Source organism: Scyliorhinus torazame, chromosome 5 (genome assembly GCF_047496885.1).
Source record: "Scyliorhinus torazame isolate Kashiwa2021f chromosome 5, sScyTor2.1, whole genome shotgun sequence".
NCBI classification, from domain to species: Eukaryota; Metazoa; Chordata; class Chondrichthyes; order Carcharhiniformes; family Scyliorhinidae; genus Scyliorhinus; species Scyliorhinus torazame.
The window spans coordinates 139,298,033-139,314,322 of record NC_092711.1 but is presented as its reverse complement, the minus strand read 5'-3'; the positions used below and the strand labels follow the sequence as shown (position 1 = coordinate 139,314,322).

Sequence of the window (16,290 nt, the reverse complement as noted above, 5' to 3'; positions counted from 1 at the left end):
TGCTGCCGAATATAAGCAGCCTGGACAAAGATTTTAAGGCCTGGGACATGAAACAGTGACCATGAATCGTAGAGAAACAAGAAACATGAATTGGGAGGGTATATATTGGGTGGATTGAGTGTTGGATGACTTTTGGGAAGGAGAGAGGATCGAATGTTCATAGAAACTATAATTGTCTGTTCTGAATTTCTATCTTGTACTGACAGTGATGATTTTGTAAACTCCTTTTACAGGATCTCAGTCAGGTGAGAATTTACAGACAAAAATCTCAAAGCAAACTTCACGTCAACATGCGACAGCGTCGCTCCATTCATCAGGACATGAACATCATCGGCCTTTAAATCTAGAAAGAGAAATGTTTGTCTGTTCTGTCTGCTTCAGAAAGCTTTAAACATCAGTGTGACTGGAAAAGCACCGAGACACACGCACCCGAGTGAGAGTGTTCCAGAGCACTGACTGTGGAAAGAGCTTTAACCAGTTACACAGCCTGAAAAAACATTGCACCGTTCACAGTGGGAGAGACCGTACACGTGTTCTGTGTATGGACGAGGCCTCAACTGGGCGGTGAACCAGGAGAGACACAAGGACACCCGCACCATGGAGAAACCGTGGAAATGTGGGGACTGTGGGAAGGGATTCGGAGCCCCATCACAACTGGAAGCTCATCGACGCATTCACACTGGGGAGAGGCCGTTCACCTGCTCTCGGTGTGAGAAGGGTTTCTCTCACTTATCCAGCCTGCAGAAACACCAGCGAGTTCACACTGGAGAGAGGCCGTTCACCTGCCCTCAGTGTGGGAAGGGATTCACTCAGTCATCACACCTGCAGACACACCAGCGAGTTCACACTGGGGAGAGGCCGTTCATCTGCTCTCAGTGTGGGACGGGATTCACTCGGTCATCTTATCTGCACGAACACCAGCGAGTTCACACTGGGGAGAGGCCGTACACCTGCTCTCGGTGTGGGAAGGGATTCACTCAGCTATCTAACCTGCGGACACACCAGCGAGTTCACACTGGGGAGAGGCCATTCACCTGCTCTCGGTGTGAGAAGGGATTCACTCGGTTATCCAGCCTGAAGACACACCAGCGAATTCACACTGGGGAGAGGCCATTCACCTGCTCTCAGTGTGAGAAGGGATTCACTCGGTTATCCAGCCTGCAGACACACCAGGGAGTTCACACTGGGGAGAGGCTGTTCACCTGCTCTCAGTGTGAGAAGGGATTCACTCGGTTATCCAGCCTGCAGAGACACCAACGTGTCCACACTGGGGAGAAGCCGTTCACCTGCTCCGAGTGTGGAAAGGAATTCACTCGGTCAACCTACCTGCTCAAACACCAACAGGTTCACATCGGGAAGAGGCTGTGATACGATCTCTGATTTTATCTTCAAATTAGATTCACAGGTCCAGTTGCTTTGAGGTGTCTAAAAAATAACTTTATTTTCTAAACATTCACTTCGATTCTCTCAAATAAAAAAACTAAATCAAAACTTAGATCCAATAATACATCACACATAATAAAGAGAGTCAAACGAAAACATAAGAAAATATTAGAAAATCAATAGATGGTTCAGAATTTCTTCAAGCATAAGTTCAGAACAAAGCTTTAATCATGAATCATTATTCTCAAAGAAATTCTGATCAATGGTCTAATCCCTCATTTACTCTCATTGGTTTCTAATTCTCAGCTGAAGCTTCCTGATGTATTCAAATATCCGTCTATCAGTTAGAAAATGATTTGTTATCCAAGCATTGGTCATTACTTAAGACTTACTAATCTCCATCAAATTAATTAAATGTCTACGCACCCCCGCCACATGTTCCAATCCTACAAATATAAGGAGCTTGCATTAACCTTGCTGTTCCTAAGGCTTTGATAAATTTTTATTGCTAAATGTTGCTGAGGCTTTGATACATTTTTATTCCAGAATGTGTTGAGGAACAATGGTTTATTAATTACAAGGGACTTTGATGCAACCTTTCATGAAACAATGTTAGATTCCAGCTGAGCAATTCTTATTTATTATCTGAAACAATGACTATCTTTCCACATTAGCCTTGTGGATATTCCATTCTCTGTCTGAATTAAGAAATGTACTGCATCAATTCTTAAAGGCACCAATAAATCATTGAAACAATAAATCAGTGAATCAATAAATCAGTAAATATCAGGCCGTTCATCTGCTGTGTGTGTGGGAAGGGTTTTCCCTGTTATCCACCCTGCGCAGCTACCAGCGAGTTCACAAGTGGTGACAGGGGTTGGACTCTGCTGTTATTGCTGCTGTTAATCACACCCAGGACTGAACCATGTCCATTCTGACACTTGGTGAAGTGGGAGGGTCAGAGGGTTTCTCTCTGCTGGACTCAGTGAGGGGCTGAGGAGATTTACGAGAACGGCACCAGGGATGAGGGACTTCAGTTAGTTGGAGAGACTGGAGCAGCTGAAATTGTTCTCTTCAGACCATAGAGTCATTCGGGAAGAGAAGGAAGCCATTCAGCCCATCGATCCCATGCTGGCTCTCTGTGGCGCATACCAGTCAGACCCATTTCCCTCAAGTGCCCATCCAAATTTCATTCTGAAATTGTTCAGGGTGTCTGCTTCCACCATCCTCACGGGCAGCGAGTTCCAGGACATTACCACTCACTGTGTACCTCCCCCCAGCATTTGTTGTCCATCCCTAATTGCCGCTTTAGGTTGTGGGTGAGGCATCTTTTTGAACTGCTGCAGTCTGTGTGGTGTCGGTGACACCCCGGTAACACCCACAGTGCTGTCTGGGAGGGAGGTCCAGGATTGGGACCCAGCCACAGTGAAGAACAATGATATATATATATCGTGCTAAAGCTTAAATGTGTGTCCCCCTCGTCCGTGTCCCATCAGCTAATGGGAGCAGCTTTTCTTTGTCTTGTCCACCTATATCCAATCTCCCCTCAACCTCCTTTGCTCCAAAGTGAACAAGCCCGGCTTCTCCGTCTGAGCATTGTGGTTAAAATCCCTCCTCCAGAGAACCACCGAACCATCGAAAAGTTACAGCCCAGAAAGAGGCCATTCAAGTGGTTTAGCACAGGGCTAAATCGCTGGCTTTAAAAGCAGACCAAGGCAGGCCAGCAGCACGGTTAATTTCCCATACCAGACTCCCCGAACAGGCACCGGAATGTGGCAACGAAGGGCTTTTCACAGTAACTTCATTTGAAGCCTACTTGTGATGATAAGCGATTTTCATTTTCATTTTTCATTTCATTCGAGCCATCTTGTCCATCCCAGCCCGAGGAAACCCAGGTGCCCTTTCTAATCCCAGCTTCCTGCATCCAGCCCGTAGCCCTGTAGCTTACACCCCTGGATCTCAAACAACGATGAGTCAGAGTACAGGAGGGAGATGGAGAACTTAGTAGCATGGTGCAACATCAACAATCTCTCCCTCAATGTCAGCAAAACGAAGGAGCTGGTCATCGACTTCAGGAAGCGAAGTATCGTCCACACCCCTGTCTGCATCAATGGTGACGAGGTGGAGATGTTTGACAGCTTCAAATTCCTAGGTGTGCAAATCATCAACAATCTGTCCTGGTCCATGCACGTCGACGTTACAACCAAGAAAGCACAACAGCGCGTACACTTCCTCAGAAAAGTAAGGAAACTCGGCCTGTTCACATTGACTCTTACCAATTTTTAACAGATGCACCTCTGGCTGCATCACAGCCTGGCATTCCAACTGCTCGGCCCAAGACCATAAGAAACAAAGTAAATCGTGTAATAAGCTGTGCACAAGGGACACGTTTAAAATTATCAAGCATATCATGTTGTGTAAGCACAGTTGCATTTCGACATATGACAGTTTAAAATTATGATGCAGATCATGTTTTGTAAGACACAGTTACATTTGTATGTAAATGTATAACAGTTCCAGAGTAAGGGGGATGTGTTGATGTGCCTGTGCACAGTTCTGGACATAGTTAGATATGCAACCTCCAACCAGCTGGTGGTGATAGACATCCACCATGTGACTCGAGACACCAGTTGGCAGTAAGGCGTACAAGAAGATGGTCGCACGTAGAGTAGCTGCAGGAGAATTCACTGAATTCATTTATTAGTCATTGTCTGTATTGTAGTTTGGTAGTTTTCTTTCCACATGTTTGTCAATAAATCACCTTTCCAGTGAAAGAACTAAATGTTCTGTGTACGTCATTACCACGGCCATAACACAGAACACAACAACTTTTAGTTTGAAATTTGGTTTTCTTTTAAATGTAAGATAAATGGAAATTCTGGATTTCAGTCGAAAGCTAATGGAAGGATCCCCATAAAATCTTGGAGCTTGGGGAATAGCTGGGATACGGAGGAGAATTAAAGTGAATTCTGGAGAGTTTTCACATACCTTTGGGATGGTCCTGGGAACAGAAATGAATGAAGTTTAAAGATATTGTTACGTATAAGGGGGTGAAGTTAAAAAGTTGAACTGAGATTTCAGCACAAGTATTTCTAAACTATTGTGTTAAGTTTCTAGTGCTGGATTTCCAATTTCCTTTTTATCATAGAATTTACAGTGCAGAAGGAGGCCATTCGGCCCATCGAGCTTGCACCGGCTCTCGGAAAGAGTACCCTACCCAAGGTCAACACCCACACCCTATCCCCATAACCCAGTAACCCCACCCAACTCTAAGGGCAATTTTGGACACTATGGGCAATTTAGCATGGCCAATCCACCTAACCTGCACATCTTTGGACTGTGGGAGGAAACCGGAGCACCCGGAGGAAACCCACGCCGACACGGGGAGAACGTGCAGACTCCGCACAGACAGTGACCCAAGCCAGGAATCGAACCTGGGACCCTGGAGCTGTGAAGCAATTGTGCTATCCACAATGCTACCGTGCTGCCCCCTTGTTTTAAATAAACAGTAAAGTTTGTTTTGGGTTAAAAACGTGGAATCTTGTGACATTCTTGCAGTTAATTAGGTGTTCAAATTTCTCTTTAAACATTAATGGTCCCGAATAATTCACAGAAATAATATTTCAAAACAAATCGAAGAAGATAAAAACATGATTTTCCATGGTTTCCACAAATCTTTACATTATAAAAATTTCCTCTTCTCGGATCCCCAATAGTTTCTTAGTTCAAGCATCTCAATCTGACAACTGATGACTAAAAATTGAACTAATTGTTGTCCCTTCTAAAGCAGGAGGACTGTCGCCTGGCACACGGGGTCTTTTGGGATTTTTCCCATTATACCCTCCACCCATCTGATGTGAATTGTGTACATGAATCGTCCCGGCCAGTGCAGTTGTCAACTTGCAGTTTGACTGATCAGCTAAGATTTCCTGCAGCATTTCAATGACCGTGTGATTCCTTTCACAGAGTCCGTAACTGAAAGGACTTGATGTGCCCAGAGGTGGGATGGATGACTGAATCCTTCCCACACTGAGAGCAGGTGAATGGCTTCTCCCCAGTGTGACATCGTCAATGAGTTTCCAGGCAGATTGGTTCCGGAATACTTTCCCACAGTTCCCCACATTTGCACGGTTTCTCCATTGTGTGGGGATCCATAATTCTCCCCAAGATCGACGATCAGTTGAAGCCTCGTCCACACGCACATACACACACACAGCAAATTTATCTGAATGGTATCATTTTTTTCAGGCAGGGGAACCACGTAAAGCTCTTTCCTCAGTCAGTACACTGGAACACTCCCACTCGATTGTCTGTTTGTCTTGATGCTGTTCCTTCACATTGATGCTTAATATCATTTGAAGCAGACAGAATAGCCGAACATTTATCCTTCTAGATTCAAAGGCCAATGATATGTAGGTTCTCATAATCTGACATTCAATTTTTGATGTGACGTTTGGTGTGAGATTTGGTCTGTAAATACTCTCCTTCTGATACCCTATAAAAGGAGTTTACATAAATTATCACTGTCAGTACATAATAGAAATTCGGAACAGACAATTCTAGTTTCTATGGAATATTCTTTCCTCTCATTCCCCAAGATCTGTAAATCTCCATCCCACACACTCTCCCTCCATTCTCACTCTGCTGTATTCTCACTCTGCTGTATCTGATATTCATCCTCCCAATTCTCCTGAAGGTGCTGATTCAGGCTGATCGACAGATCCCTGCTCACTGCTTCCAGTCCTGGACACAGAGACCTGAAAATCTTCCTGAGGCTGCCAGACAGATGTATGTCTACATTAAGGGACAGGAAATGTGTAATATACAGACTGGATTCACTTCGTTTCCGTTCAGTCGCTGCAAGTCATCAATGTCTCCCCAGAATGAGGAAAGAAATGGAAAGGGGGAAACATTGATTTCTTCTCAGATGTTGCAGAGGAGGAAGTTTAAGTCCAACTTCCGGATTGTGACGTCACAAGGCAGCCCTGCCAGGATCAGCCAATAGGAATCACTATGCTCCGAGGTGACGTCTCCGGGTTCCAGTGCGCAGGCCCGGCGAGGACACGGGAGCCCCGCCACCACCCATTGTTCTCCATCAACCGCCTCCAGACAAGGTTTCATGGCAACCGGCTGACGGGCAGAGCGAGAAGCCGTTCAGTAATCCCCCCCCCCCTTCCCCGGGACTGCGCATGTGCGGGCGAGAACCCGCCCCCTCGCCTTCAAACTGAGGTGTTGACCAATGGGAAGATTGGAGGACCGGAAGGACTATCTTCGTTCAGCTCATCAATCCGCAGACTTCCGGGATGCAAAATGGCGATTCACACAAACTGAAACTTCCTCCTGTCTCCAACATCTGTGAGTAAAACACTTTATTTTCTCCCCCTTTCCATTTCTTTTCTCATTCGGACCTTCAATTGGTCACTTGCAGCAACTGAAGGGAAAGGAAGTGAATCCAGGGAGGGTGCAGACTCTGGAAAGCTTGGCCCAGGTCTCTCTCTCTCTCTCTTAAAGACATTGACATCCTTTGCTCCCTCAGCTTGACACATTTATTTCTCTGGCTAAAAGGATGGTCTCTTTCCCAATGTTCACAATTAAAGGGCTGGTTTCCCCAGGAGGTGGCTGACATTTAAGGGGACCGGAAAATAATTTTTCAAAATTCATTCATGGTGTCGCAGCGGTTAGCACTGCGGCCTCACGGCGCCGAGGTCCCAGGTTCGATCCCGGCTCTGGGTCACTGTCCGTGTGGAGTTTGCACATTCTCCCCGTGTTTGCGTGGGTTTCGCCCCCACAACCCAAAGATGTGGAAGCTAGGTGGATTGGCCACGCCAAATTGCACCTTAATTGGAAATAATTAATTGCGTACACTAAATTTATTTGAAAAAAAGAAAAAAAATTCATTCATGGGATGCAGTTGCGCTCGTTTGGTCAGCATTTTTTGCCAATTCCTCCAATTCAGAGGGCATTTAAGAGTCAACCACTGTATGGGTTGAGTGAAGAAACACCAAGGGGTGAAATACATTCGTAGGGGTGGTACACAGACCCCAAACTGCATTGGTAATGTTGGGAATAGCATTAGACAGGAATTCAGAGATGTATGTGATAAAGAAACATCTGTGATTATGGGTGACTTTAACCTGCATATAGATTGGGTGAGTCAAATTAGTCACTACAAAAGAGAAAGAATTTATGAATGTACATGGGATGGTTTTCTGGACCAATATGTTGAGGAAGCAACAAGAAAACAGCCCATCTTGGACTGGGTGTTGTGCAATGAGAAAGGATTTCTTGGCAATCTAGTTATGAGAGAACCTTTGGGGATGTGTGACCATAATATGATAGAATTCTTTATCAAGGAGAATAGTGAGGTAGCTGATTCTGAGACTGGCATCCTGGATCTCAATAAAGGTAACTATGAGGCATGGGTTGACTATGATGGACTGGGAAACATTACTGAAAGGAAGGACTGTGCACAGGCAATGGCATCCATTCAAGGAATGAATAGGTGAACTCCAAAAGTTGTTTATTCTTATTTGACACAAGAGTAGAAAGGGAGCTGAGGCCAAACCATGGCTTGCAAGGGAAATTGGAGATAGTATTAGATTCAAAGAAGAGGCATACAAATTAGCAAGGAAAAGCAACAGATCTGAGGATTTGGAACAGGTTAAAATTCAGCAAAGTCAGGCCAAGGGATTGATTAAGAAGGGGAAAATACAATATGAAAGTAAGACAGCGGGAAACAATAAAAGCAAATGGTAAAAGTGTCCAACGGTATGTAAAGAGAAAAGGTCTGACAAAAACTAATGTAGGCCCTTTGCAGTCAGAAACGGGGGATTAACATCCCAGGCCCAAAACATTCATTCCAGGTTAAGCAGCGTTTCACTTGCACCTCTTTCAATTTGGTCTATTTCATTTGCTGCTCCCAATGTGGTGGTCTCTGTATTGGAGAGACCAAACATAGACTGGATAATCGCTTTTCTGGCCACAGAGCCATTGGCGATGGCTCTTAGAGGGTCGGTGGAGTGGTGGAGGATTATGAGGGGACACAGGGATCATTGGGTGTAGCTCTCTGCCAGTGGCCTCTTGCTGTATGTTTCAGATCCGCTGAAGAGTATGGGAAGGATTATGGGCCTGCTGGGGAGGTTTGGAGGGTTGTCTGGGTATAAACTGAATGTAGAGAAAAGCCAAGTTTTCCCAGTGAATGAGCTGGGGCAGCAGCTAATTTAGGGGGGATGCAATCTCCGGGAGCGAGGGATAGGTTTAGGTATTTGGAGATTCAGGTAGCGAGGGAATGGACGGGGCTCCGTAATGAAACTTAACGAAGCTGGTGGAGGAAGCCAGGGAGGATGTTAAGAGGTGGGATGCACTGCACTTGACGCTGGCAGGGAGGGTCCTAGTGGTGAAAATGAATATTCTGCTGAGGGTCTTGTTTATTTTTTAGGCTTTCCCGATTGTTATATCAAACGTCTTTTTACGGAAATTGGCCACGATCATTTTGGACTTTGTGTGGGCGGGGAAGGTGCCGAGGGTGGGGGGACCCTGCTACAGAGGCAGCTGGGGGGGAGTTGTCATTACCAAACATATTTCGTTATTATTGGGCAGTGAATGTGTACAAGGTGCGGTGGTGGTGGGAAGGAGAAGGCGTAGAGTGGATTAGGATGGAGGAGGAACCTGGTAAGGGGTCTCGGTCTTTTTTAAAATAAATTTAGAGTACCCAATTCATTTTTTCCAATTAATGGGCAATTTAGCATGGCCAATCCACCTACCCTGCACATCTTTGGGTTCTGGGGGCGAAACCCATGCAAACATGGGGAGAATGTGCAAACTCCACACGGCCAGTGGCCCCGAGCCGGGATCAAACCTGGAGCCTTGGCGCCTTGAGGCAGCAGTGCTCATCACTTTGCCACCGTGCTGCCCTTGTAAGGGGTCTAGATTGAGGGCTATGGTGACGGCAGCGTTTCCAATGGCTCTGAGTAGGTATTCAGGGTGCCCGGTGGTGCAGTCCACGGTGAAGATATGGATCAGTTGAAGAGGCATTTTAGGGTGGAAGGGATGTCGGTGTTAACACCGCTGTGCGAGACTAATGGGTTTGCGCCGGGGTGTGGGTGGAGCGGGGGGGGGGTGGTTATTATATCCAGGAGGTGGAGGGAAGTGGGTCTGGTCAAGGTGAGGGATCTGTATTTGGATGTTCGCCAGTCTAGAGGTGGTAAGGGAGTGGGTGGAGTTGCTGTGGGGGAGTGAGTTCAGGTATCTGCAGGGTAGGGACTTTGCACGAAAGGTCTGGAGGGGGTTCCCTCGGTTGCCTAGATACAATCAGCTGGAGCGACTGCTGTTTCCGGATGTGGAAGGAGGGAAGAAGTGGGGATATGTACAAGTGGCTGGGGGAGCAGGGAGCCGAGCTGTTGGTGAAGATCAAGGAGAAATGGGAAGCGGAATTGGGAGTGGGGCATCAATTGGGGAGTATGGAGTGAGGCACTGCAAAGGGCAAACGGGACCTCCTCTTGTGCAAGGATGAGCCTGATACAGTTTAAGGTGGTGGGTGCACATGACTTGGGCGAGAATGAGTGGGTTCTTCCAGTGGGTAGCAGTTGAGTGTGAGAGGTGTGGGCGGGGGCCAGCGAATCACGCGCACATGTTTGGTGACGATATTTGGGGTTTCAGAGAAGCCGGGGCTCATGGAGAGGAGGAAAGACGATGTCATGGCCTTCGCCTCTCTGATTGCACAGCGGTGAATTTTACTGGAGTGGTGGTCGGCATCGCCATCGGGGGTTGCGGCTTGATTGGGTGACCTGTACGACTTCCTGCGGTTGGAGAAGATAAAGTATGAGTTCAGGGGCTCTGCAGAGGGTTTGAGAAAAGGTGGGGGGTGGAAAAGGGAAACAATTTGTACAAACTGTGTAGTTGATTGCTGGGAAGTATGTTTCCCGGGCTGTTTATTTGCTGTAACCTGTTTTAATACATGTTTGTAATAAAATACATTAAAAATAATATTTCTGTGTATTGCTGTGGATCTGGGGTCACATGTAGGCCGGACCAGGTAAGGACGGCAGATTTCCTTCCCTGAATGACATGAGCGAACCAGTTGGGTTTTTACGACAAACGGCAATGGTTCCATGGTCATCATCAGACTGTTAATTCCAGACTTTTACTGAATTCAAATTGCACCATCTGCTGTGGTGGGATTCGAACCCTGGTCCCCAGAGCATTTACAAAGCATCTGCTGTGACAAAGAGTCATCCAGACTCGAAACGTTAGCTCCCTTCTCTCCCCACAGATGCTGTCAGACCTGCTGCGATTGGCCAGTATTTTCTGTTTCTGTTTCAGATTCCAACATCTGCAGTAATTTGCTTTTATCCCCAGAACATTATCCTGGATCTCTGGATTACTGAGCCAGTGATAATACCACTGCACCATGCGCAGTGGCTAGCACTGTGCCAAAGACTCTGGTTCGATCCCGGCCCAGGGTCGCTGTCCGTGTGGAGTTTGCACATTCTCCCCGTATCTTTGTGGGTCCCACCTGCCTTTTGAAATACTTTGCCTCCCCTTCCATCATTTAGATTGTCTGTCAGTTCCAGATTTCTCACATCCTCCTCCCACATAGGGTTCAGTATATTGCTCATTATCAGTTCAGTTATATACACTGGGCCCGGTTTAGCTCAGATGGCTGGACAGTAGGTTCGAGATGCAGAGCGACGCCAACAGCATGGGTTCAATTCCCGTACTGGCTGAGGTTATTGATGAAGGCCCACTTTCTCAACCTTGCCCCTCGCCTGAGGTATGGTGATGGTCAGATTAAATCACCACCAGGCAGCTCTCCCCCGCAAAGGGGAAAGCAGCCTATGGTCATCTGGGACTATGGCGACTTTGCTATAGATACAAATGGAGAATACAAGCAGCCTGGACAAAGATTTTAAGGTCTCTCTGTCTGGGACATGGATCAGTGACCATGGATCTGTTGCTCAAATTAAATCGTAAATAAAGGAGGGTATATATTGGGAGGATTGAGTGTTGGATTACTTTTGGGAAGGAGAGAGGATCGAATGTTCACAGAAACTAGAATTGTCTGTTCTGAATTTCTATCCTGTACTGACAGTGATGATTGTGTAAACTCCTTTTACAGGATCTCAGAAGGTGAGAATTTACAGACAGAAATCTCAAAGCAAACTTCACGTCAACATCTGACAGCGTCGCTCAATTCATTGGGACTGGAATATCATCGGCCTTTAAATTTAGAACAAAGAACAAAGAAAACTACAGCACAGGAACAAGCCCTTCGGCCTTCCAAGCCTGTACCAGTCATGATACCAACCTTTGCCAAAATCCTCAGCACTTCCTGTGTCGTATCCCTCTGTACCCATCCTACCCATGTATTTGTCTAGATGCCCCTTGAACGCCGTTAATGTATCTGCTTCCACAACCTCCCCTGGCAACGCGTTCCAGGCACTCATCATCCTCGGTGTAAAAAAACCTGCCTTGCACATCTCCTCTAAACCTTGCCCCCCGGACCTTTAACCTATGTCCCCTGGTGACTGACTCCTCCACCCTGGGAAAGAGTGCCTGCCCATCCACTTTATCCATGCCCCTCATAATCTTGTCGACCTCTATCAGGTCACCCCTCAACCTCCTTCATTCTAATGAAAACAGTCCAAGTCTATTCAGCCTCTCCGCATAGCTAACACCCTCTCGGCCAAGGAGAAATGTTTGTCTGTTCTGTCTGCTTTAGAATGCTTTAAACATCAGTGTGACTGGAAAAGCACCGAGACACACACACCCGAGTGAGAGTGTTCCAGAGCACTGACTGTGGAAAGAGCTTTAACCAGTTACAGTGTCTGAGAAAATATTGCACCATTCACAGTGGGAGAGACCGTACACGTGTTCTGTGTGTGGACGAGGCTTTAACTGAGCGGTGAACCTGGAGAGACGCAAGGACACCCGCACCATGGAGAAACCGTGGGAATGTGGGGACTGTGGGAAGGGATTCAGAGCCCCATCACAACTGGAAGATCATCGACGCAGTCACACTGGGGAGAGGCCGTTCACCTGCTCTCGGTGTGGGAAGGGATTCACTCGGATGTGTAACCTGCAAAGACACAAGCAGGTTCACACCGGGGAGAGGCCCTTCACCTGCTCCCAGTGTGGGACAGGATTCGCTCGGTTGTGCAACCTGCAGACACACCAGCGAGTCCACACCGGAGAGAGGCCATTCACCTGCTCCCAGTGTGGGAGGGGATTCAGTGAGTTATCCAACATGCGGGTACACCAGCGAGTCCACACTGGGGAGAGGCCTTTCACCTGCTCGGACTGTGGGAAGAGATTCTCTAATTCAACCAACCTGGTGACACACCAGCGAGTCCACACCGGGGAGAGACCATTCACCTGCTCAGTGTGTGGGAAGGGATTCAGCGATTCATCCTCCCGGCTGTCACACCAGCGAGTCCACACCGGGGAGAAGCCGTTCACCTGCTGCGAGTGTGGAAAGGGATTCAGTCGATCAACCTACCTGCTCAAACACCAGCAGGTTCACATCGGGAAGAGGCTGTGATACGATCTCTTATTTTATCTTCACATAAGATTCACAGGTCCAGTTACTTTGAGGTGTCTAAAAATACAACTTTATTTGCTAATCATTCACCTTGATTCTCTTCAATAAAAAAACTAAATCAAAACTTAGATCCAGAAATACATCAAAACATAATAAAGGAATTAAACAAAAACATAAGAAAATATTATAAAATCCATAGGTGGTTCAGAATTTCTTCAAGCACAAGTTCAGAACAAAGCTTCAATCATGAAGCCTTATTCTTAACAAAATCCTGATCAATGGTCTAATCCCTCATTTACTCTCATTGGTTTCTAATTCTCAGCTGAAGCTTCCTGATTTATTCAAATAACTGTCTATCACTTAGAAAATGATTTGTTATCCAAGCATTGGTCATTACTTAAGATTTATTAATATCCATCATATTAATTAAATGTCTACGTGCCCCTGTCACGTGTACCAATCCGACAACGAGAAGGTGCTTGCATTAACCTTGCTGTTACTCAGGCTGTGATACATTTTCATGACAGAATGTATTAAGGAACAATGGTTTATTACTTTCAAGGGGCTTTGATGCAACTTTTCATGAAACATTATTAGATTCAAGCTTAGCAGTCTTATTTAATCTCTGAAATAATGACTATCTTTCGACAGTAGCCTTGAGGATATTCCATCGGGCAGCACGGTAGCATTGTGGATAGCACAATTGCTTCACAGCTCCAGGGTCCCAGATTCGATTCCGGCTTGGGTCACTGTCTGTGCGGAGTCTGCACATCCTCCCCGTGTGTGCGTGGGTTTTCTCCCACAGTCCAAAGATGTGCAGGTTAGGTGGATTGGCCATGATAAATTGCCCTTAGTGTCCAAAATTGCCCTTAGTGTTGGGTTGGGTGGGGTTACTGGGTTATGGGGATAGGGTGGAGGTATTGACCTTGGGTAGGGTGCTCTTTCCAAGAGCCAGTGCAGACTCGATGGGCCGAATGGCCTCCTTCTGCACTGTAAATTCTATGATGTAAATTCTCTGTCTGTGCACTGAATTAAGAAATGTACTGCATCAATTCTTAAAGGCACCAATAAATCATTAAAGCAATGAATCAATAAATCAGTAAATTTCTGGCCGTTCATCTGCTGTGTGGTTGTGATAGATCTGTACTTTGGTCAATATATCTTATGTGTCGCCGCACGATATATTACTCGACAGAACTAACTTAAAACTGAGCTTCATGCGTGAAGTAAATCCAAGCTTTATTCAGTCAGTATTGCAGATGTCTCTGATCAGGTCAGTTTGTTTGCAAATACAGAGTTTTTAAAAGTTTGTTTTGTCCAAGCAAGTACAGATGACTGAGTTAAATTCAATACAAATTACAGCTCTTGATATTTTCTTCAAGCTAAAATACACGATACAGAGAAGTTGAAAATAGACAAAATGGCAGCTTTCAGAGCAAAGCGCAGGAAATAGTTAAAGACAGAAAGTAAGATGATTCCGGAATAAGTTGCTCAAAATCGGGACCTATTTTTAAGGTAATTGCTATTGCTACTGTTTTGTCCCCTTTCTGTCTGTGATTGGGTCATAATAATTCTAGTTCATTTTATTCGATAGAAATGGCTGTCCATCACATTTTTAGTATGGTGTGACTGTAACATCTCGTTCCCACCACACTTTATCAGTTCTCATGACCACTGAACGAGGAACTTTGCCCAGATTCACATACCAACGAATGTGTAACAAATGTCTGTGTTTGGAGTTTTAATCGGATCATTCTCATGCTATTCCGCTGTTTTCACTGCCAGTCTGTTTGAACTGTGTGAACCATTTTGATCCTGAATCACTTTATAATGCCATTTTGATTTTGAACCATTTCTTCTTTTTAAACTTATTATATATTAAAACTAGACTTCTATCAATGTGGGAAGGGTTTTCCCTGTTATCCACCCTGTGCAGCTACCAGCGAGTTCACAAGTGATGACAGGGGTTGGACTCTGCTGTTATTGCTGCTGTTAATCACACCCAGGACTGAACCATGTCCATTCTGACACTTGGTGAAGTGGGAGGGTCAGAGGGTTTCTCTCTGCTGGACTCAGTGAGGGGCTGAGGAGATTTACGAGAACGGCACCAGGGATGAGGGACTTCAGTTAGTTGGAGAGACCGGAGCAGCTGAAATTGTTCTCTTCAGACCACAGGGTCATTCGGGAAGGGAAGGAGGCCATTCAGCCCATTGATCCCATGCTGGCTCTCTGTGGAGCAAACCGGTCAGTCCCATTTCCCTCAAATACCCTTCCAAATTTCATTCTGAAATTGTTCAGGGTGCCTGCTTCCACCATCCTCACGGGCAGCGAGTTCCAGGTCATTACCACTCACTGTGTACCTCCCCACACCCGCATCTTTCTATTTTCATTCTTCCATGGGATGTGGTGTTTCTGACCGGGCCCAGCATTTGTTGTCCATCCCTAATTGCCGCTTTAGAAGATTGTGGGTGAGGCACCTTTTTAAACTGCTGCAGTCTTTGTGGTGTAGGTGACACCCCGGTAACACCCACAGTGCTGTCTGGGAGGGACCCAGAACTGGACTCAATATTCTAGTTGTGGCCTAACCAGCAGAACTTTCCTCCTTTTGTTCTCAATCCCTCTCTTTCTGAAGCCCAAGATCCCATTTGCTCTGAACAGGAATATCAGAATAAAAGCAAATTACTGCGAATGCTGGAATCTGAAATGAAAGAGAAAATGCTGGAAAAACTCAGCAGGTCTGGCAGCATCTGTAGGGAGAGGACGGCCTCTCCCTGGTGTGAATTTACTGGTGTGCTACAAGGTGGGTGACTGAGTGAATCGCTTCCCACACTCAGGTGGAACAGCCTCTCCCTTCTGTGACCTCCCTGATGAGCTACGAGGTTGGATGACTGCATGAATTCCTTCTGAACCTGTTGGTGTGCCACTAGGTCGGATGACTTGTGTGAATCCCGTCCCATACTGAGAGCAGGTGAATGGCCTCTCCCCATTATGAACTATCTACTGTGACACTAGATGGGATGACTGAGTGAATCCCGTCTCACACTCCGAGAAGGTGAACGGCCTCTCCCTGCTGTGAACGACCTGATGTGCCCCGAGGTGGGATGGCTGACTGAATCCCTACCCACACTGAGAGCAGGTGAATGGCTTCTCCCCAGTGTGACTTTGTCGATTAGTTGCCAGTGCAGATTATTTCCAGAAGCCTTTCCCAGTCCTCACATTTGCACGGTTTCTCTATGGTAGGGGTTTCCATCATTCTCCCCACGATCGAAGATCGGTTGAAGACTCGCCTACACACACACATACGCACACAGCAAATTTATGTTCCCTCCCCGCTGTGAATGATATGATTCTTTTTCAGCCAATGTAAC

At 46.2% G+C, this 16,290-nt stretch overlaps 1 protein-coding gene across 1 annotated transcript in view; it reads left to right on the top strand.

Moving 5' to 3' along the window:
* The first annotated feature begins 391 nt into the window (after positions 1–391).
* LOC140417938 (uncharacterized) overlaps positions 392–16,290 on the top strand; it is a 68,604-nt gene continuing 52,705 nt past the window's right edge. The window contains exons 1-2 of the mRNA XM_072501371.1: positions 392–1,364; positions 12,283–12,918. Of these exons, the coding sequence (XP_072357472.1) occupies positions 598–1,364; positions 12,283–12,918 (1,403 nt within the window). The 5' untranslated portion in view covers positions 392–597. The remainder of the gene's footprint in view (positions 1,365–12,282; positions 12,919–16,290) is intronic.